Source organism: Bombus vancouverensis, chromosome 13 (assembly GCF_051014615.1).
Source record: "Bombus vancouverensis nearcticus chromosome 13, iyBomVanc1_principal, whole genome shotgun sequence".
NCBI classification, from domain to species: domain Eukaryota; kingdom Metazoa; phylum Arthropoda; class Insecta; order Hymenoptera; family Apidae; genus Bombus; species Bombus vancouverensis.
Genome location: NC_134923.1, coordinates 12394141 through 12415330, shown reverse-complemented (window position 1 = coordinate 12415330; position 21190 = coordinate 12394141). Strand labels below are relative to the sequence as shown.

The following is a 21190-nucleotide window of genomic DNA, read 5'->3' as shown; positions in this document are numbered from 1 at the left end:
AAACAAAATTAAATTACGAAATGATAAAAAAAAGCTTTTCACGAGTGGAAGAAAACGATGTCTTATGATTTGTACGATCATTGTCAATTGACGTAAATAAGAAATGACGTTCTTTTAGTTAACGCAACGTAGCACGTGTATAAAGTATTACCAGAGTGTTTTCACGGAACGCCATAAGCTCTAAGTCTTTCTCTTCTCGTACTAGCGTGTTATTTTTGCACCTGAGAAACGAGTTCCCAAGCTGTTGACATTTCATAGTTTTCTTGAGTCAGCACCGCTGGTCCATTTATTTTCCTTGCGTTCAACAATCCTCGAATAACTTTACAACTTCAGTTGCAAGCTTCTTTTTAAATTTAACAACCTAAGAATAATAGTTGCTTAACACGTTACGTTTCATTGCCAAATCTGCCACTGTAAATAAAACGCTACAAATTACGATAAGAAATTGAAATTACGATTGAAGGGCGAAACTAATATTCTACTAATAATAACTAATATTAAGGGCGACATTTCGGGTTGAAACTAATATTCTGAAAAGCTACAAAACGCGGATAAGCTAGATAGCTCTGACGTCAAATGTCAAATGTGACAGAAATCTCGAAGTATACTACGTACAAAATTAAAGGAGATAGTCAAAGGACGCGCAGTTCAAAAATATCTTTGTTATCGCTTCTCTATTTTTTCAGAATAAAAAGAACCCGATGGAAAATTAAATTCCGAACACTACGAGAAAATCGTAAAATAAAACAAGATCTTGAACGTTATAACATAATTTCGAAGTACTTCAAGTCAGAAGTCTAAAAGAGATAATAACTAAAAGACTAGTAACTGTGTAATAATTTCACCTTAAATAACAACTACAATTGTAAAATATTCCACTGAAATATTCTAAAAGAATTACCTCGTCAAACAACGGTAAATATTAGTTTTGAAAACACGAAAAGACATGAGAAAATAATGAGAAAAACATGAGAAAACTAATACCGCAACGCGAAGTAACGACAAGAACTAAAAGACAACTACGGTAGAAAATTCCCAAGAAATCACCTCGTGAAACAAAAATGAATATCCTCGACGAAATACCCGTTGATATTCAACTATCCGTAACGGAACAGCTCTTCGATAGTCAATAGAAAGTTCTTCGAAACAACGAGATCGAAGTGGAAAGAAGCATATAAACGGAAGCCGATGGATAATCTGCGTTGGATCTACGATCGTTGAACACCCTCGTGGACGCTAGCCATCGAGCAAACATCGACTGGAACGAGGGGAAAAGTGGATGAAGCCGCAGCGCAAACCGAGCTAAAAAGAGCTGGCTGGCTCTTTTTCATCCCTCGTTCCTCTGATATCTGGCGACCTGCTAAGCCATAAGAGGGAACTCTTTAATAGTGCAGTTTAATGAATTTCGCAATTTGTAACTAGCCAGGTTGCGCGGATAATCGGCCTTTAATGCCGTTCGAGTGTTTCGTCGCTGCTTTGAGCTACTTTCTTCCAGGATGTCGCGAAGACTTGGATGACGTCTGGCGAGGATATCGTAAGACGCGTATTAATTAATCGATAGACTATGAATTTGCACACAAATGTATATCTTTATGGGTGCGATTGAAGAAACTGAACTTAAGAAGAGATTTCTGCATCGTTCTAAGTATTTTATGCATCCTTATTCATTATGTACGCTAAAGGGGAAAAGCTTAAAGACTTTGAGAACGAAAGGAAAGGAAGGAGGATTTTGATCGTTTGAAGTTCCTAGAAAATCTGACGTTCAAATCGCTTTTGTCAAGCGGACGAAGTAAATATTATACGTATAGAGACGTATTTATTTATTTCGTCGATCATCGAGAGATACTTTCATTGAAATATTGCAATTTCTCTTTCATCGCGTGCTAAGTTTCATCGAGCAGTAGATGCTCGGCGGTGGACAAATCGATTCGAAAGATTCGCGAGTTAAGGGTATCGTAACTTTTAGGGGCTATTCGAGCAAACAATCCGCGTAAAAAGATCCTGTGAAAAGAATATCAAGGATGATCGTGTTGCAGGACTATAACGACGGAGGACGCTAAAACGCGTCTAAAGAATTACATTTTTTTTTGGATAGTAATCCGATCGTATAACTCTAACGATGCTTTATACTTCATCCCTTAATATCTAAGCCACACAAGGCATGGAAATAAAAAAATATATCCATCGCATATTTATCTCGAGAATTTTTTAATAAATTTCCAACATTTTATATGAAGTCTTCTAAGATTCCTCTGTTCCTTTTTCCTTTATCGCATTTTCTTACAGATTTATGTATCATATATTACTTAGAATTCTAAGTAAAAATTGAAGACGATGCAGAATAAAATAAAGAATAAAACGTTTTACTTTGATACGATATCTATGAGAAAATATGAAGTTGCGACATTACGCAGAATGTAATGAAACACGTGGGGTCCACATCCAGAGCTGATTGTACATCTAAAAACATATGTCCTATCTGTCTTCGTTTATAAGACGTAGCGAATTTTCTCTTCTGATTTCATGTTACCTAATTACTTTCGCAGAAGATGCTCAAAACGACCACCTTCCATTCCCAAGCCTATAGACGTCCTGTCATGGATCCAGTTACACTCTGAATGGTTCCTGGTGTTTCCCGAATGTGTTGCAAAGCTTGTTCTATTCTGAACCTTGGTATCCCAACATTTTCAATAGGTGTTGTTCCATTTACAAAATTTTTGTACCTCATAGACAAAGACCTCATAGACAGAGCGTGTTTATACGAACATTTTTCATTGTTTTTAGCTCAAGAAGCGGATCTCGCATGTTCTGTTACACCCAATATATGGAAAAATAAATTTTCTTTTATCGAGAAATGTAAAAACTTATCATTCCCCCTTTCTCTGTGGATCTTTCATATAAAATAATAATTGTTGCAGTTATTATTGCATACGGTATTACTAATTATTCGTTAATTATTGCTTATTAATTATTTAGTAACTATAATTATTATTATTTTATATGCAAAAGTCTGTCCATAAACACAGCATAACTGTCACAGATGACACTGTTCGAGAGCACCCTCTGACAAGCCATCGTGTGGCTAACGAGATATCGATAAGCAAATTAGTCCGCGTGTGTACACCGCCTTAAGCGACTAGGCAAATAAACAGGGTCTCGGTTAATACTCGTAATTCGATTTCCATCATCCCCTATATAAGCGAAATCGACTGTCGCCAGTGTCGTTCGCTCACAAAACTTTCTTCACGAACCTGACTCTTTTTGAATACATCGATGATTCTTTCAATCGTTGAGCGTTGTTGATTCTCCGTACAAAGAAACTTCGTGGAAAATTTCGTACTACTTTGTGACAGTGTGGTGCAGAAATTGGAGAACCTAATCGAGAGATTTTTTGACAAAGAACAAGGAGCGAAGGTTCGTGGATTTGAAGTGGAATCGTCGCAAGTTTGGAGGTGAATAAATTAAAGGATAGAGTTGTAGCTGTTTCCAGAGTTTTGGTTCGACGAAAACGTGTTAGTGGAGACTGGTGTGCATTGGAAAATCGGTGGAAATTCGGTTCTTAGATAGCTCGCATTATTCGTGTGTTGCGATTGGGGGTAAAAGAAGTCGAATATCATAAATCTCTTCTTTTCCCAAAGATCTAATTCCCCTATTAATTAAAATACAACAATAGCAGATATAAAAGATATTTGTCGCTTGAAGACTCGTGTTATAAAAGATTTTCTTCGTCTTATAGAGCTTCGAAAATTGTCCTTAAAGCCGTAGTCGAAAATGGGCTTCGAGAGGACAGAGAGAGAGGTAGAAGCTCCTCCAAACGAGATGGAAAGCTACGTAGTTCATCTTCCAAGGCCTTTGAACATCGAAGAAAAGAAATATCTATTAGCAGTGGAACGGGGCGATCTAGTTAACGTCAAAAGATTCATTCAATTTGCCAATAAGGGTAGTGTGAACGTGAGTCTTTGTTCCAATCGATGCTTTTTCTTAATCGACTTCTATTTCGTGAAAAGGGTACAACGTATTTAAATCTTAGGGGAAGTCACTGGACATAAATTGCGTGGATAGTTTGGGACGCGGCGCTTTGTCATTGTCCATTGATTCAGAGAATTTGGAAATGGTTGAATTGCTGGTGGTAATGGGCGTGGAGACGAAGGATGCTCTTCTCCGAGCGATCGATCAAGAATTTGTGGAAGCTGTAGAGTTGCTGCTCGAGCACGAAGAATTGCTGACTGCTAATTTATTGGCCGAGGAAAACTGTGAGTGATCGATGTTCCATCCTGCTATCGAATCTTTTAATTCGGCGAAACACGTGGACAATTGAGAAAATAGCAAACGATCGAACCTGACGTTTCTTATAAAATATCCATGCGATCTGCATTTGTAGCGACGAAAGATGTGATCCACAGTTGGCAGAAGATCGATCCAGCATCCGCGAGATATCCGCCAGAAATCACGCCTCTGATTTTGGCCGCGCAGCGGAACAACTACGAGATTTTGAAGTTGTTGCTGGATCGCGGTGCCACTTTGCCCATGCCACACGACATTAAATGTGGATGTGCCGATTGTTTGCGATCGACCACAGGTAAAACACTCGAGCAATCCTATAAAATAAATTCCCAAATAAATAATAATAAAGGTTCGTCCTTCTTTAAAGACTTCTACGTCTTTTTTCTATCAAAAAAAGAAGATTTCGATAAAAGTACCGTAAGTTGAAATATAAGCCATCGCTAAACAACGCTACAGTTGTTACAATTAAACTCTTCGTCTAATTGTTGATTGCCGATTTCTTTCCATTGGTCACGCGATTTATTTTTCATGTTTTCGTGCAACTTCTCCGAACGAGAAAAAGAATAAATTTTTCCAAAGGTTTCTCTAAACGAATTTAGCCGTCATAAACATTGTCATAATTCGTTCTCGAGTAGAGCATGACGTCAAGCGTATAGATAATCTTCGATCAAGTTAAGTTCCATTGCTACGAACGTATTTCCATTGCAGTGTAGCAATTAAGGGTTCAAGAAGAAGAAAGTAAAAGGATCACTTAACAATTTTCGAAATGCTATTATAAAAATGTCAAAGTTATATAAATCTAGAAACTCGAATCTGATTTAAAACAGGTATATTACCCTGACATTATCATTCGTTTTTATGCCAGGCGACCCACTGAGACTTTCGTCCACGAGGATTTCCGAGTACAAAGCATTGGCAAGTCCGAGCTTAATAGCGCTCAGCTCGCCAGATCCATTGCTAACAGCTTTTCAATTAAGCTGGGAACTTCGCGAACTGACGATTGCCGAACCGGAAAGTAGGGGCGAATATCTGAAGCTTCGACGACAGGTGGAGAGGTAAATTTCATTCCCTTTCATTTAGTTATTACCTGGTCCATCGATATTTCATTTTGTCGCGTGAATGAATTTAAATTTTTAATTTTCTACAACGCGTTAGCAAACACGTTGCATCGTATATTCTTCAAAGACGTAAAGCTGTATTTTAAAAAATAACGCAATATAGAACTGTTGCAGTTATAAAAAAGTAAATGTAAAAAATATGGCTATTTCTCTTGAAATTACAAATTGTCCTTTCTAATATGTAAACCTTGGAGATCTGGAAATATCCTTAAAAGCTTTCGTCGATTTCATTTCAATTAGATTCGCCGTTGATCTGCTGCAACAAGTGCGAACTACCACGGAATTGCACACGATCCTCAACTATGATCCTGAGGATGAAGAGAACTTGGTCACCAGGAAGCAGCTGGCTAGATTAGAATTGGCCATACAATATAAGCAGAAAACTTTCGTCGCTCATTCCCACGTGCAGCAACTGTTGGCGGCGATCTGGTGAGTTCGTTACAAAGTTCCCTCGATTTTCTGCTCCTGAATTATCCGCGTGAAATTGCCACTGGCTGTTTGCAAACTTTATTTCGTATATTAACAATGAACTCAATTACACTGTAACTATCAGACCTTCTTGTTACGTTTTACTGATATTAAAACCGATTACTGATATTAAAACACGATTCATAAAAATCATTTTGCGAGGTGGAAATTAAAGAAGAAGCAGAGAAGGGAGAGGACATTAAGATGACGAGATCGTACTAAGAGGGATATTCGGAGATCTCTCTTAACGTTACAGCTTTATTTTAATTAGAATTTTTCAACTAGAGCAAAAGAATCTTGGAATAGTAAAGATAATAAAGATACTTGTTCCTCGAGAAGGTCACTGAATTAAGCTTTAGAGTTAGGGCAAAGTTCAGTTTCCTAAAAATCAGTTACTTAACAGATTTTTCGTTTCCTTATGGCACAAATTGTAGAATAGTCAGTGGTTCGTTAAAATAACTAACTGTATACAATGGATAGACTGTGGATGTTTATACAAATTTATATTATTGGTCCCATAAAGAAGCAGAATCTAACCAAAGACTTATTTCGATCACTAAATATTACAGCACATACTATATTTTGAGTATTTTACATATTTTTACGTATCATATACATTCTGTACGCTAAAATAATTCACAATATTAATAGCTAATTATTAAATAACACAACAGACTATCTATTAAATATTTTTACGAGAGTAGTAAATTATTAAATTATCTTAATAATTGCATAAGAGTGTGAGCAGAATATTAATTCTAAATTAAATTATCTTCTTCTTATTCGTCGATCGAAGGTACGACGGTCTACCTGGCTTTCGGCGTATGACCACGTGGCAAAAGTGCGGCGTTCTTGCAAAAACTGCCCTCATGTTTCCATTCTACTCTATAATGTACTTACTAGCGCCAAATTCGAAAACTGGTCAAATGATGCGAAAGCCATTCGTCAAATTTCTCGTTCACGCTGCCTCGTACGTGTTCTTTCTATGTAAGTCTCGACGATATTAATAATTGTTGGAATGAAACGATCAAGTTAGACGATGAACAATCGTTGTTTAGTTATTTTGATGCTGGTGTCGCAACGCGCAGAAGTGGAAATAGTAAAGATATTCGGCAGCGAGAAGGCAAAAAGGGATATCGAGATGGAACTAGCGAGACAAAGGGGCGCAGCCCCTTCGTTTCTAGAGGGTGTAGTTGTTCTCTATGTTCTTGGATTTATTTGGCAAGAAATGAGAGAGGTACTTTCTACTTTTTTCTCTATTTCGTTTATTACACTACACTATAGGCCTTCGAGTTCATATAAAAAAAATATATACCGCATCAAAGATGTATAATACATTCTATCGATGATAAAATGTATCGAATGTACGTTGTTTAACAAATTGGAGATGATCTTGGAATCTTTGAAAAATCTTTGTCCAGAGGAAATTATGCCACAGCTACGCTTCATTAACCATCTTAGTTTTTAATTCCGTGGAATTCTATAGAATTATAAGCTCGAAAATGCAAAGAATTCGTTCGTGTTAGGAATTGTCAAATACTGCTAAGCTTCGTTAAGAGATGTAGAAATAGTTGGAAAATCCTAAAGAAAGGAATACGAAGATCTCGTATGAAACTAATGTACATGCATAAAACCGAGTTTACTTTGGAATAGTAGATTTAACACATTATGTCGTAGAATCGAATAACAACAAATTAATACGCTACAAATTTCAAGGCCTATGTGGATGGCTTGAAGGCATATTTACGAGACATGTGGAATTTCATCGACTTCACCAAAAACTTTCTCTACATCGCAACTGTGGTTCTTAGAACTGCCGCGTACCTTCAACAAAGAGCGGAGATTAATCAGAACCCTATGGCAGCTTTGGTCCCGAGAGAAACATGGAGCGATTTCGATCCTCAGCTGATAGCGGAGGGTTTGTTCGCAGCCGCTAACATCTTCAGCGCTTTGAAACTGATTCATTTGTTCAGTATCAATCCTCATTTGGGGCCTCTTCAGGTACTTGTTATTCCCGATATCGTGAACCTTTTTAATTAAAAAGATCGATTAAAAATTGGAAAAAACAATGCTAAGAAGGAAATATATAAAATAGATAGAGGAAACAGAAATATTTGAAAGAAAGATGAATAAAAGGATTGGTACGTAAAATGAATAAAATGTTAAGGAAAAATTCCGAAAATTTTCTAAAATGACAAAATTACAAACTTCTACGATCGAACGAAAATCTCAACAGAATTCTCTTTTTGTTTCCAATTCTGATTTTTTTTTAAAGAGCTCCATCGTTCTTGATCTACAGTATCATCGTTGGAAAATACGTTTCCTTCCAGATATCCTTAGGTAGAATGGTGATAGACATCGTAAAGTTCTTCTTCATCTACACGTTGGTACTTTTCGCCTTTGCTTGTGGCCTAAACCAACTGCTTTGGTACTTCACGGAATTGGAGAGACGGAAATGCTACGATAACATCGCGGACCCATCTTGGGATCCTACCAGCGAGTCCTGTTTAAGATGGAGAAGGCTAGTATTCGTGCATCGTAATCAACAATCATTTATTAAAAATTATTTTCTCCGATTTCTCAATTCAATCCAACAATTACCCTTTTTATAATAATAATAATCTTCTTCGATAATAATATTCTCCGATAGATTCAGCAATCTGTTCGAGTCGTGCCAGAGTTTATTCTGGGCTAGTTTCGGAGGAATTGGTATAGAAAGCTTCGAACTCGCAGGTAAACCGAGAGAATCATCCAACTTTTATGCCATAAATCTATCTTATTGTTTTCTTTTTTTAATAAATCATAAATTCGTAAAATAATATTTCTCGATTTTGATTAATATGCATTAAAAAAAGCTCTTGGTTTCGTTATGTCGATTTCTGTTTTGAGGAATCAAGACTTACACTCGATTCTGGGGCCTGTTGATGTTTGGTTCATATTCTGTGATCAACGTGATCGTTCTGCTGAATCTTCTCATCGCCATGATGAGCAACAGCTACGCTGTCATCGAGGTAAATCACTTTTCATAACATGAAAGAACGAGAGAATTTCGATTCGTAAAATCCCATGTAAACAGGAACGCGCTGACAAGGAGTGGAAGTTCGCGCGGACGAAGCTATGGATGAGCTACTTCGAGGATGGCGACACGCTTCCGCCTCCGTTCAATATTCTTCCGCCACCGAAATTACTCTTCAGACTGTGCGGCCTGCAGAAGAAGAAATTCGAAAGAGAAACGAGCGATCGCAAGCGGACACAAGAGTCTAAGTAATAATCCAGCTTTAACAATAATTCATCGCATGATACAAATTGATAATAATACTAAGACTTACAAGCTATACAGTGGGTTATTTGAAAAATTCATAGTTCAATTTCAGTTGATATTTCAGTTTCTGACAATCGACATAAAATTTTGCTTTCGGCGAAATTGAAAGAGAATAATTTATCAAGATTTAGAATAATAGCGAAATACTACGTTCTAGAAGATATTGTTCCTCGTTAGATATTAAATATGAGACTATAGTCTTTTAATAATCCTCCTGGATGAAAGAGTTCTTAGTATGCTAAGAGTTACCATATCTACCATGGCGTTTTACGAATTTTACGACGTTCTTGTTTGCTCTGATCAGGTACGCAGCCGTGATGAGAGCTCTGATATGGCGATACGTAGTGAACTCGCATTCTGAACACGAAATGGATCCTGTTACCGAGGACGATGTTCACGAATTAAAATCAGATTTGTCATCTTGGAGATGCGAATTGCTGGATATCTTACAGAGGAACGGCATGGATATCGCTGGGGCTGATACTAAAGAAAGAAGTAAGCGATTTCGAGGATTTTAAGAGAAAAGAAATTTTAATGTTGATAAATGTTGATGTTTGATAAATTGCTGAATAATAAATATAGTATTGGCAAAAAAGAACGACAAATGAGGAAATAAGGAAATTCTAGAACAAAAATAAAAAATATAGGATACAAAATAAGAATATATCTATAAACAATACGAATGAATATGGAATATTTATAAGAATAAAAGAATTGAAATACGTAAAGTACTTTTCCTACGATCGATTAAAATCTTTACTGAAAACTTCAATGACTCGTTCAACTTTTCGATTAATTATTACAACTAACTAACTCTCGTCACTTCTGTGAACAATCAGCCATTCTAGGCAAAAAGATGAGGGTCTGGGAACGCCAGCTGATGAAGGACTTCCAGGTAGCAGTTCCTGTCTCGGGTACGGAGTCCGAAGAACAGGTAGATTCTCTTCAGCAACCGGATGAAGACGAAGATAACATCGCCAGATGGAAAAGGATTGCCAAATTAGCCGTATTAAAATCCGCTAATCATCGTTGGAGCCAGGTGAAAATCGTGTTTGAACTTACGTAATGAAATTAACATTTGATTCGTTGTGAGCGAAGAGACAATCAATGAAATATTGCAGGTCGTGGACAGCGCGATAAAAAGCTCTCAAATTGGTAAAAGTAACAGCAAAGCGTCTCTTCAAAATCAATTGCATTTGAAAGCAGCCATGGAAGAAGCACAGAGATTAAACAATAAGAGCCCCCTGCCACCTGTGCCGCCTGTAGAGCTACCTGAAAGCACAGCTTCGACGATTCTTCATGTTCTTCAGGATATAGTCGAAACTGAAGAGAAACCGCATGAAACATTGACCGAACCTCCGATTTTTACTCTCACGGCAAACCATAATGAAGCTGTTGTTAAAGTAAGTACCACTTTGCGTATTAACACTTTAGATAAATAAAAATTTACATACTTACATATTTATTTATGTCGATATATCTATTATCCGTTTCTATATTTATTTATAATCTAAATTGTCGATTATAGTTAATTAAACTTTCATAGATTAGTAGCCTGAAGTTCAATGAAGCATAATTCTTTATATTTGAGTATCAAAATCAAAAACGATTTTGAGCAAAATTCTGTTAATCCTCCAATGGAAAATTTTGGATTTCGCGGAATTTAATTAACATAGTAAATTTTCTTGCAAAATATTAAACCTCAATCTTTGAATATAAAGCCAAAAAAAAAGATTTTGTGAAAATTCGTAGTAGTTCTCCAAATTCAAGATCTCCGTAATTCTTTTTATCGAAACTCGAACTAAAACCTATGAAAATTCCGGAAAATATTGTTTCCCAATAGCAAATTCATTATTCAAAGGAAGAAGTTCTTTAAAAATCTTCGATTGTTGTTAATAAGTCTTAATTTTTTCTTAATATATCATGAAAAAATTAAATACTTATAAAATGCTATATAATTAATTATAAGACACAAGTTTCTTAATTCAAAGATTGTAATTTGTTCGTACCTTGCACGCGCGTATGTTTGGATCCCGCCTAAGGGGAATCACGTAATGGGTTGTTGCTTTCCTTTATAGACGAAGCCCGTGATGTCAATGGACTATGTCGATGAGAAGCCCGCTAAGATTGCACCACCAGTATCGCTTCGTACGCCACCGCGAGTCGTCAAAAGGAAGTCCGCGAACTCTTCGACCACGGCCTACCAACAATCGACTGGTAAGAACTTTGTTATTTTTATTTAAAGAGCGCTGTTTTATTACTACATTCATAGCAGAATTAATCAATACTACTTGCTTTCACAAAGCTCTTATAAATGTTTTCAATACAAGGGAACTGTTTTCTCATTCAAATAAATAATAATAATAAATCAATAAAAATAAATATTTTCGTTGATCCTCTGTATAAAAAGAAATTCAGTCAAATATCTATAATGTTCGTAAATGAAAATAAAAAAATGGATATATTTTTATTCTATGTCTCCATGTTTGTTTTCCATTAAACTTTGTGCGTACTTGAGTAGAAAATTTTATAAAAATTCTGTAAGCTATTTCTATTGCGACTTGTGAAATTAATTTCTCTATTTTTTTTTAATTTAGTAGTTACGATTCCATTTGAAGAAATGAACTTCTTCTTTTAATAATACGTGTGTTTACAGAAACATCATCGGCACTCCCCATCCACGCAATGAACAATCCCCAGTCTTCATACGGTTCACCAGTGAGGGCCATGAAGAAACCTAACACTGACACAGAATCGACGTTATCTGCCCATACGGATGGCAAAACGATAAAGTCACGATTGAAACCTACGCTGAGTCCGAAAAAGAATTTAAACATGCCAGAGGATAAAGAAAAGTTAGTGGACATAACGTCTCGATCACCACGAGTATCGAATAATAGGTCGCCTCGAAGAGGTGGCTGGCTGTGAAACACTGAATAAATAATATAAAAGAAACATAGCTTATGAAATTTCATTTAGGCATATGAACTGAACTTCATTTTATATTCTTTAAAGTAAACTGTTAAATCCAATATTTTAAAAAGACAAATTGTATACTATACATTTTTACGACATACGTAGAGGAGATAATAAATCAGCATCGAAAGGACGGTGTAAAGTATTCGTTTTTTATTTCTTAAAAAATATGTGTATGTATTAGAAATGTCAATTTAACGGAATAAAATACAAGCTTGTACAGCTGAAGTATCGTATATGTATATATTTCTTCGCTCACGGGTACAATCGGTGTTGTGGTTCAATGGCGCTGGACACGAGGAAACAAAACTAAAACAACGCATAAGTTAATGCACTAATCGTATAAAATATATCTCAACATCGTGACGTTCGAAGAAACTTTGAATCATGGAATTGACGAAGGCAAATGGCTACTGCCATTTTGACAGCATTTTACGTGTTCTTTCATTTGAATAAACTCGATTGGCTACGCGTTTTTTTCACCTTAGAAATAACTTAAATACTGAGGATACACCATAGGTCAAGTAATTATACTCTCTAAGCGGCTTGCACCACTTTGCTTTGTGGACCTTTCTGCGTAGAGCTAATTTTGTCGCCTAACGACAGCGCCATGCCTTGACTTTTCGCTCTAATACGGATATGACCGACCACTGGGGCATCTGGTTTATTCAGTGGCTTCTCGATGGACATATTCGCCAGTGCATCCTCACCGAATATCGATTTCGCGTACATGTTCGCTGCCATGAAACCACACTGTCCAGAAAGGGCCTGAAAATATATTTGTTCCCCTATTTTTAGAAATTTGACATTTAAGGTTTTGCTTGCCACCGTTAATGACAATGCAAATGTTTCCTTTTTTTAAGAATCTTGCTACAATTTTTTTCACTATTTTTAAAGTTGATTAAAGTTTCACGAAAAAAATGTATATATACATATTTATAAAAAAAAAATTAAATTTAAAGTACAGTACCTTTTCTGGAGTGAGACAGCGCATATTTGTAGATTTTAGTAAGTGAGCGAGATACTCCCTCAAGTCTGATAACGTCGTATTTACAGACACCTTGTTCTCCCATTCGAATTCTGCCCACATTTGTCTGAATTCCAAGTCGGTACACGTTGCTGGCACTATATAATCCATGATATCGATATGTATGTCATTCAACACCACTACGCTCCTATCAGATCCCGCGCCAGACACGTCATAGACTGAAAATCGATGAATTCGCGTTCTTATATGTCTTTGATAAACAAAGTAGCAGCACGAATCTTTATTAATTACCTATATTTCCAAATATTATTCCATTTTCTGTGGATGCCACTTTCACATTTGCCTTAATGCTTGCGAAGTCTCGAGGAGCAAGCACAATAGGCTGTGGTCTCTCTACGAGTTTCAAGTCACCCATCGTAGCAAGCTCTAACGTACAATTCTGCAGAGTATCTTCGGTCTGATTAACGATTAATACATCGAGTACAATGTCGTATTGATTAACATGAACAAGAGCTTCTGCATAAACAGGGTCTGAGAAGCCAGTTAATTGGGTAACCTTGCTCAAAGCACTGGGAGTTGGCACATCTCCACTAGCACCGGGTCTTCCAGCGACAGCAGCACTCAAACTTTGTTCGAATACATCACCAGCTCCACCTGCCAAGTCCGAACCACGGCTCAACTGTAAGAATTGTATCGCGTCGTCTACTTGAACAACGCTACTTGGCTTCTCCTTTGCCTGTGTGAACAAAAGAATGTACTATTTGCACAAGTACTGAGACCAAGACTATATAAGAATTAAGGAAGAATATATTAGATAGATTTGAAAAAAAACCTTTTGATTCTGTGAATCTTCTTCAGCTTTCGCTGTCAGCATTCTACCAAGAGCTTCGCGACATCCCTCTGTGAAAACTTTCTGCACAAGTGCCGTCGGGGAAGCCAGTGATCTCAAGCATAAGGACAAACGTTCTGCATCATCGTGCGTTATTGCCTTAGCAGGGAGACCCGAACGACCCAACTGCATTACGCTGGACATCACGAACATCGCTTCAGCCTGTATACGATTGCTCTTTTGCACATCTATTTCAAGACTCTTATAACGAAGCGCTAATTTAGCTAAGGTTGTAGCTAAAGACGCGCCTATGAAGAAGTCGCCTTCCATCATGTATTGAACTAATGCTGGGCGTTTTTCTTCTTTCTTTCCTGTAATATTAGAAAAATAAATGTTATAAATGCTATGTTTTCTTTTTTGTTGAAGAAAATCAATATTTTAATCATTTTCTAGTGAAAAAAACAACAACATATTAAAGTAGTTAGGTAAATGGTAATAAATAATTACGTGAGGACGCCGCACTAAATGCACTCTGACTAGCATATGTGCCATCTGACGTGACCAACTGTGCTGGTGTAACTTGTGCGCTTCCATCTTCTGTTGATTTCTCACCAGACTGACGTTTATTCTCTGCTTCCAATAATGGTAATTCTCCTAAAGCAGCCCGTATACGACTCAGTACAGCTTCTATGTCTTCTTTCGACGTTGCATATTCACCAAGAATCCACAACGCTGCTCTGTGTACCCTTACCGATCGTATATGTGGAAATACCTATACATAAAACGCAAGATTAAAAATTGATTTGTTGAGATATGAAAACGAATACAAATTTGTTAATTTTTACTTCTTTAATACGTACCTCAAGCAGTTTCTCTACAATAAGTGGTCTGAGATTTTCAAATCGCTGAATAGCTTCGCGAACAAACACAAGAACGTCAGTAGCAGCGGCCTCGTTATTCTCAGACAAGAAATCTGTTAATACTGGAATTACTGTAGCCGCCACGTCCGAAAATTTGATAGAGCAAGCATGTAGTGTTCTAACGAGTAATTGTCGATATCGACCAGCGTCTTCGTGTTCTCCGCCAGCTGTTCTAAGCACTTCTTTCTTCAGTAATTGTACCATTTCCTCGACTGTGCGGGTTGTTACCAAATCCATCGCTAGAGCTAATGTTTTTGTTCTAACTTCCAATGCTGGAGAACCTAAAATATGAATTAAAGCCTTAATCAATTTTTTATATTTTGAGTTACTAGTTTTATTCGTCTTCAGAAATTTACCTAGAACCCTGAGTACGTCCATCACCAAATCTTGAAGGACCCTCTCGTAAACAGGACTATCCTTCATTGCAATCAAACGATCCAAGACAATCAATTTAACATTATTATCGCTTTCTTTAACAACTAATTCGATGTAGCACGAAGCTGCAGCTTTGATCGCCGTAGGAGCACTGGAGAGTGTAACCAAAGTACCAGCTGCTTCATAACGTACAGCAGCACTGGGTGAATTCAACAAACTATAGATGCATCTGATAAAACGAGCTCTCTCTGACGGATTTGCAAGACAAACCTATAAAAATATACGTTTATTAATATTTGGTATTCGATTTTTTACTACCAGTAGGAGCTTGTTTAAAATATATGCACCTTGTAAATTAATTCTACAATAACTAACTGCAATATGTCGCCAAAGCTGGGCACTTGATCCAAACAAGCTGCTAAATAAGACAATGCTCTGCTCTGATCAGCATGTAACAACATTAGGAATGCATTTCTCCTACAAGACATATCCTGTTCTCCCTCTAAATATTTTGCTATTAATTCTGGAGCATCTGGTATAAGAAATTCAAAGTTTCTGTAAATAGTAAAAATAGCCAGGACTGCATTACGTCTAACGTAAGAGTGTCTATGCTCTAAACACGCAATTATCGCAGGCATCAGAGGCTCCAAAAGTTCTGGTTCCTTCAATTTGCACAAGAATCTGAAATATACAAGCATATTTTTAAATTAGTCTAGCATTTCAACAACTAAAGTAAAGCGATCGATATATTTATACCTTAAAGTCGATCCTCTAACAAACTCATTAGGATGCTGCAAATCCTTTCTATAAGCATCGCAAACTAAAATCATCTCCTGAAGCAATTTTCCATCGGGAGAAGTTTTGGGTACAATTTCCCAGAATATCAAAAGCAGTTTCTTTATGGTATGATCCTGTAATGGTAATACAAATCTAATGATAGTCATCAAAAGTCCAGGCAAGCGTTCTCCATTCAAAATCATGTGAATGGTTTTCTTAAGAGCATCGATCTTTGTCTGAACATCGCCTTTCTCCAGATCTTGTTTTAACTGCAGTTCGTTTAATGGTTCGGTATCGGTTGGAACGTTTATCAAAGTATAGCAAGGTTGTTCGACAATAGTACTCATTTTTGCGGTTACTTTACACTATGTCAGAAAACTTTTTCTTCTACGACCTGCAAATTAAGAAATCTGTGTATAATTTGCGACTGAATAATCAAAATGATCGTGTGATATATTATTCGGAAAATACATTGAAAGTGAGGTTAGGTTGCCCTCCACTATACCTCTACTTTGCCATATTGAAGACGATACTATAGATTGTGTTTATTGAGCTTGACATACCTGATCAAAAGAAAATCGTGCAGTAACAAAAAGCAACAATATCTTTCAATTGGTCAACTGACATTTATACGAATCTCGAAACAAGGAAAACAGCATACGTGTCAAACCCCTGCATAAGGGGACTATTTGGATTAGGAATAGATAGCGCCACAGTCTACGCTTTCCACGTAGATCACATATTTTTGAATTCGTCATTTTATTTCTTTCCTAAAATATTCTTTATATCTTGTTTTTGTGCAAATATAAGATTTACTGTCATTCATTCTTCTTTAATTCTATAATACTTTGAGTTTAAAACAACGAAAGATCATGCTTTAACACAAATGTACGAAGAAATGTTTCTATAAAATCTGTATGTAAATCACACGGTAAAGAATGTTTATACTTACGTAATATTGAATTGTTAGTACTTCTTAAAAAATTATTAAATGTCACTGATCACAGAAAATATTTAAACACGTCATTTTCTCAATTGTAATTAATTTTAATGAGACGATTGTTTTAGATGATAGATATGAAAGTAAAGTGTATGTTAATTTAATTATTAATATTGTCAAGGCACATTTAAAAATGTGTGTTTTAAATTCGTACGAGTCGAAATTTTGCTAAAGATCTAATAATAAATTTAAATATCCAATAATAAATGTATTACAAATTACAAACATTTAAATGTTTTTTGAAAATTTCTTAACTTGCATAATTAATCGAACCACCTGATTAAATTACAATTCTGTTAATAAGCAAGTATTCACTTGCATCTTGTTTTTGTTTACTCTTCACGCAAAGAAAAAATGTACAATTAAAATTGTTCCCACAAATAATTCCGAAATGAAAGTACAGAAGAAAAAAATAAGAAGTAAAGCGTATACTTACTAAATAAAGCGTTTAACCTATTAATCGAACGAGATACATTGTTACTAAATATTATTAATTTATTTCCTTCAAAGATAAACCATCTCGATTAGCGAACTGCCTCAAGTGGAGCACTACTGACCTAGAAAACAAACTGAACTAAATAGATTGCAACTGCGTTCAAATAAGCGAATAACCCGTTCGCGAACTTCGCCAACGAAGTATTACACGCGATAAAAATACTTTGAACAATTCCACTATTAAAGAGAATAAAAATGAAACAATAATTTAGCGATCTAATTCTTGTAAGAAAAATGGATATTATGTTGCTTCATGGTATTCGAGTCATTTTGTTGCAAATAGAATCGCTCGGGGCTATTGCATAATCGCGTTATCACTTATATAGGATATTAAAAAATAATTATGTTGCGTTTCGAATAATTACAGCATTTTTCATTGATAAACAAGATGACCATATGACACATTACCATATATGTATACGTGATCAGATCTCTATGATTGACAGGCGTATTTTTCTCTTTGAATAATAAACATCCATGTAGAATTTTATTGAGGATGACATATATCTTTAAAAATTTTCCATTTAACATATGTGAAACCAGTTTCGTTTTATGTTTTCTTCGCATTTTGCTGCGAATATTATTTTTGTGAAGTTGAAGAGATTAAGAAAAAGCATCAAATTGAAAGAATTATAAGTATAAAAGCTTCTAATAGGCTTAGAAAAATCAATCAAACCTTATTGTAATAAGAGTACCTGGTTTCGTTATCGGAAGAATGAAAACAAATACTCGGGCGAATTCCAATCGTAATCGGATTATGATCTATATAGAAACAGGCTAATATCTTCAATACGGATTAAAAGTACACATCCGTAACAGCAAATTGTGTAATATGAAGCAAACTTTTTTCAATTATTCATTACATCAATAAACATCAATATTCAATGAAATCATTACATTAATGAAACTTCATAATACTCTAAATATTACATAATTTTATATTATATTGTTACGTTATTGTGTATCATATGTTACACATCGTTTCAGGTACCAATAAAATATCTTATATAATACATTTACATGTAGCCATACAAATTTTCTATGGCAAATGTTGACAATTTACACAATATTTCTGCGAGTCAGCGTAGATATTAGGTTGTCTCAAAAGTTTCTTTCGTTTTATAAGGAAATAATAGGTGCATAACAAAAAATGGATAAAACGCATGCAAAAATGCATCTATTATTTGCTTATAAAACGAAAGAATGTTTTGGAACAATCTAATATAAACCATTAACCAGCGAAAAGCAATCGATCTCGTTAGACACGATTAGAGAAATTCCCATTGGTGGTCGCTGTTAATTTTTCGAGATTCCAGCTCGATGAAGCGGTTTTATGGCGTCAGACGAAATTAGCGGCTAGATCGCGCGCGCGCCGGCTAATTGCAAGCGTCTCGACGTGACGCCGGAGCCGATCCTCAATTGCTTCTCGTCTCTGTCTTACCTACTTTTTTCGATTAACTTCTATTGCACCGGGCGTTGCACGCACGAAGGGGGTCAGACACGCGTTTAACTCGTTCTGACCATCTCTCCGCCATAATCGGCACCGTCCTTTTTTATCTCTTATTGGCGTAGTTTCACGGAGTTTCAGCCCGATCGTCGGGAATATCACTCATTATTGCCACAAAGAGCTTCGCGTTCGTCACGCTGTCGGCGTCTCCTTTGTTGTTTCGATCGCCCGAATCATTTTCTATAGCTGAACGAGCTATTGTCCCGTTTCGAGCGATTCAGTTTCCTCTGGTAATTGGTATTTCGTTCGTCGTTTTACGGTCTATGCATATAATTTAATGCCCCTGAAGCAATTTCAATTAACTCTGTAAATTGAAATGTAGAGGAGAGGGAATTTCGTAAACGTTACTTTCGTCCAGCTTTTCTTGCAATTTTATTTGACTGCATCTATAGAAAGACTAGTAGTTCAGATGATAGTTTCTATAATAATAATCGATTCTTCCCATTGGCTACGATTTTACGGTTTACCTTCAGATAGATGCAGTTTCGCCGTATCTACACCATTTTCTCGCAATGAATAAACTTGTGGAAATAAATCGGTTTACCTTTTAAGAAGTTCGACGCTGACAGCGAGATTGAGAAATTTGTGAAAAGATAAATCGACGATAAAGGTCGATCAATTTGCCCAAATTCCTACAGAGTTAAACACTGTAATACGTGATCAAGAAGTGTACGATTACTTATATACATATATGTTCGAATTTCTTACGTTTTTTAATGACGTAATGATAAGAAACTGTATTAAGCCGGCAATTATCTCGGTTAACCATTCGTTCTTCAAAATTCTACCTTGCTCTGTTATGCGAATATAAAATTCCAATTAAATACAATTTATATTGACTCGAACAAAGTGAGCAAAATCTTTAGACAAAGCACAACATCTTAGCGAATAAGTACTTTATTTTCTCAAAGATTCTCAACGCACAGCTGAAAATTTAAGTACGATCGATCGTGTAACAGTCGTCATTCAGATTTTCTGTTCAAAAATGACTAAACTTTCTTTCGTACTAAAATTATTAAAATTACTAAAGTTTCTCGCATGGCATATCAATGATAATCTCGTGATTCATTACTAAACTCTAAAAAAGTTCAATAATGAACTGCAAGGTTGTCGTTAATATCCCATGCAAGGAATTATTCCTGGATTATCGTAGCATAATTTCGGATTCGGGCAGCATTTCATGGCAACGCTTTGGAAGATCTGCCTGCTCCGATCCTTCGAACTTCTGGGCATTCTGTAGCCGACCTCGTCCAGAAGTTCTTCCAATTCGTCGGAGCTTAAGCTGAAGCCGAGCAGATCTTCTGGACGCCGTGAAACGTCGACATTCTCTGTAAAGGAAATCGATTTTCGCTTCATTAATCTTTTACATTCCTGATCTGGTGAAGTATTACGAAGAAAATACATATACACTATACATTGTTGCATGAGAAAAGAAATAATTTTCAACTCGCTTTAAATATTCAACTTTCGATATTTAAAATTGAATATTCAAAGATTTGTGTTGATAGAAAATTAAAAAATTCCTACCGATATAAATATAAACAACCGCGTGGAACATTACCATTACGTAGATAATGAAGTAATAGCTGGGCATTCTCCATGGATCGTTTTATCCTTTCTCCCTTGCAGCTATTCATAATCGCATCCCTGGCGACGTTTTTACACTGTAAGGACTGTCGGCTTATCGTGTTGGCTATCGAGATCTCGACTATTGCCAGCAACATCGTCGTGAATAACGCCACTCGAATCTGACACATGTCCACCAATGATACCGTTTCGACTAAATTCCAACAAATAGCAAAACAGCTGTTTCCTCGGATCGAGAACGCGAGATCGTCGATTCGCCGGTCTTTCGGTTACTCCATATATTAACCATGATTCTTCGTACTTTTAACGAGAAAGTTATCAGCTTGAACGTGTCGCCAGACCGACTTTGCAATCGGGTTTGTTTTAATTGGATAGTTGGATTTTGTGTTCGGTTTATCATTTTATCGTCACTAAAAATGTTATTGAGGTCAAGAATGGGTATAGATGGAATTATTATTACGTATTAATTATGACGCCATTCGAGTTTTGGATGATTGCAATTGAAGTAACGCGTTCCTACGGATAAGAGCGTTCATTATTGATT

General features: G+C 36.2%; 3 protein-coding genes across 3 annotated transcripts; 1 reads left to right on the top strand and 2 right to left on the bottom strand.

Annotated features, from left to right (window-relative positions):
* Positions 1–3240: 3240 nt before the first annotated feature.
* On the top strand, positions 3241–12396 carry trpl (transient receptor potential-like). The gene is made up of 18 exons (XM_076623690.1): positions 3241–3452; positions 3737–3951; positions 4031–4253; positions 4382–4579; positions 5150–5339; positions 5643–5831; positions 6667–6857; positions 6929–7107; positions 7587–7871; positions 8201–8391; positions 8521–8603; positions 8760–8881; positions 8947–9134; positions 9497–9687; positions 10032–10231; positions 10314–10595; positions 11271–11409; positions 11849–12396. The coding sequence occupies exons 2-18, from the start codon at positions 3772–3774 to the stop codon at positions 12118–12120; spliced, it is 3303 nt and encodes a 1100-aa protein (XP_076479805.1). The 5' UTR covers positions 3241–3452; positions 3737–3771; the 3' UTR covers positions 12121–12396.
* betaCOP (coatomer subunit beta) lies at positions 12300–16779 on the bottom strand. Its single transcript, XM_033341187.2, has 10 exons — positions 16621–16779; positions 16037–16451; positions 15628–15961; positions 15262–15550; positions 14846–15186; positions 14493–14757; positions 13989–14356; positions 13448–13892; positions 13139–13374; positions 12300–12936 (listed from the first exon to the last, which is right to left on the bottom strand). The coding sequence occupies exons 2-10, from the start codon at positions 16402–16404 to the stop codon at positions 12706–12708; spliced, it is 2877 nt and encodes a 958-aa protein (XP_033197078.2). The 5' UTR covers positions 16405–16451; positions 16621–16779; the 3' UTR covers positions 12300–12705.
* Positions 16780–18874: 2095 nt separating this feature from the next.
* Positions 18875–20892, bottom strand: LOC117161938 (uncharacterized). Its single transcript, XM_033343726.2, has 4 exons — positions 20621–20892; positions 19768–20387; positions 19604–19691; positions 18875–19342 (listed from the first exon to the last, which is right to left on the bottom strand). Exons 1-2 carry the CDS (start codon positions 20814–20816, stop codon positions 20173–20175), a joined length of 411 nt encoding a protein of 136 aa, XP_033199617.1. The 5' UTR covers positions 20817–20892; the 3' UTR covers positions 18875–19342; positions 19604–19691; positions 19768–20172.
* Positions 20893–21190: the final 298 nt, after the last annotated feature.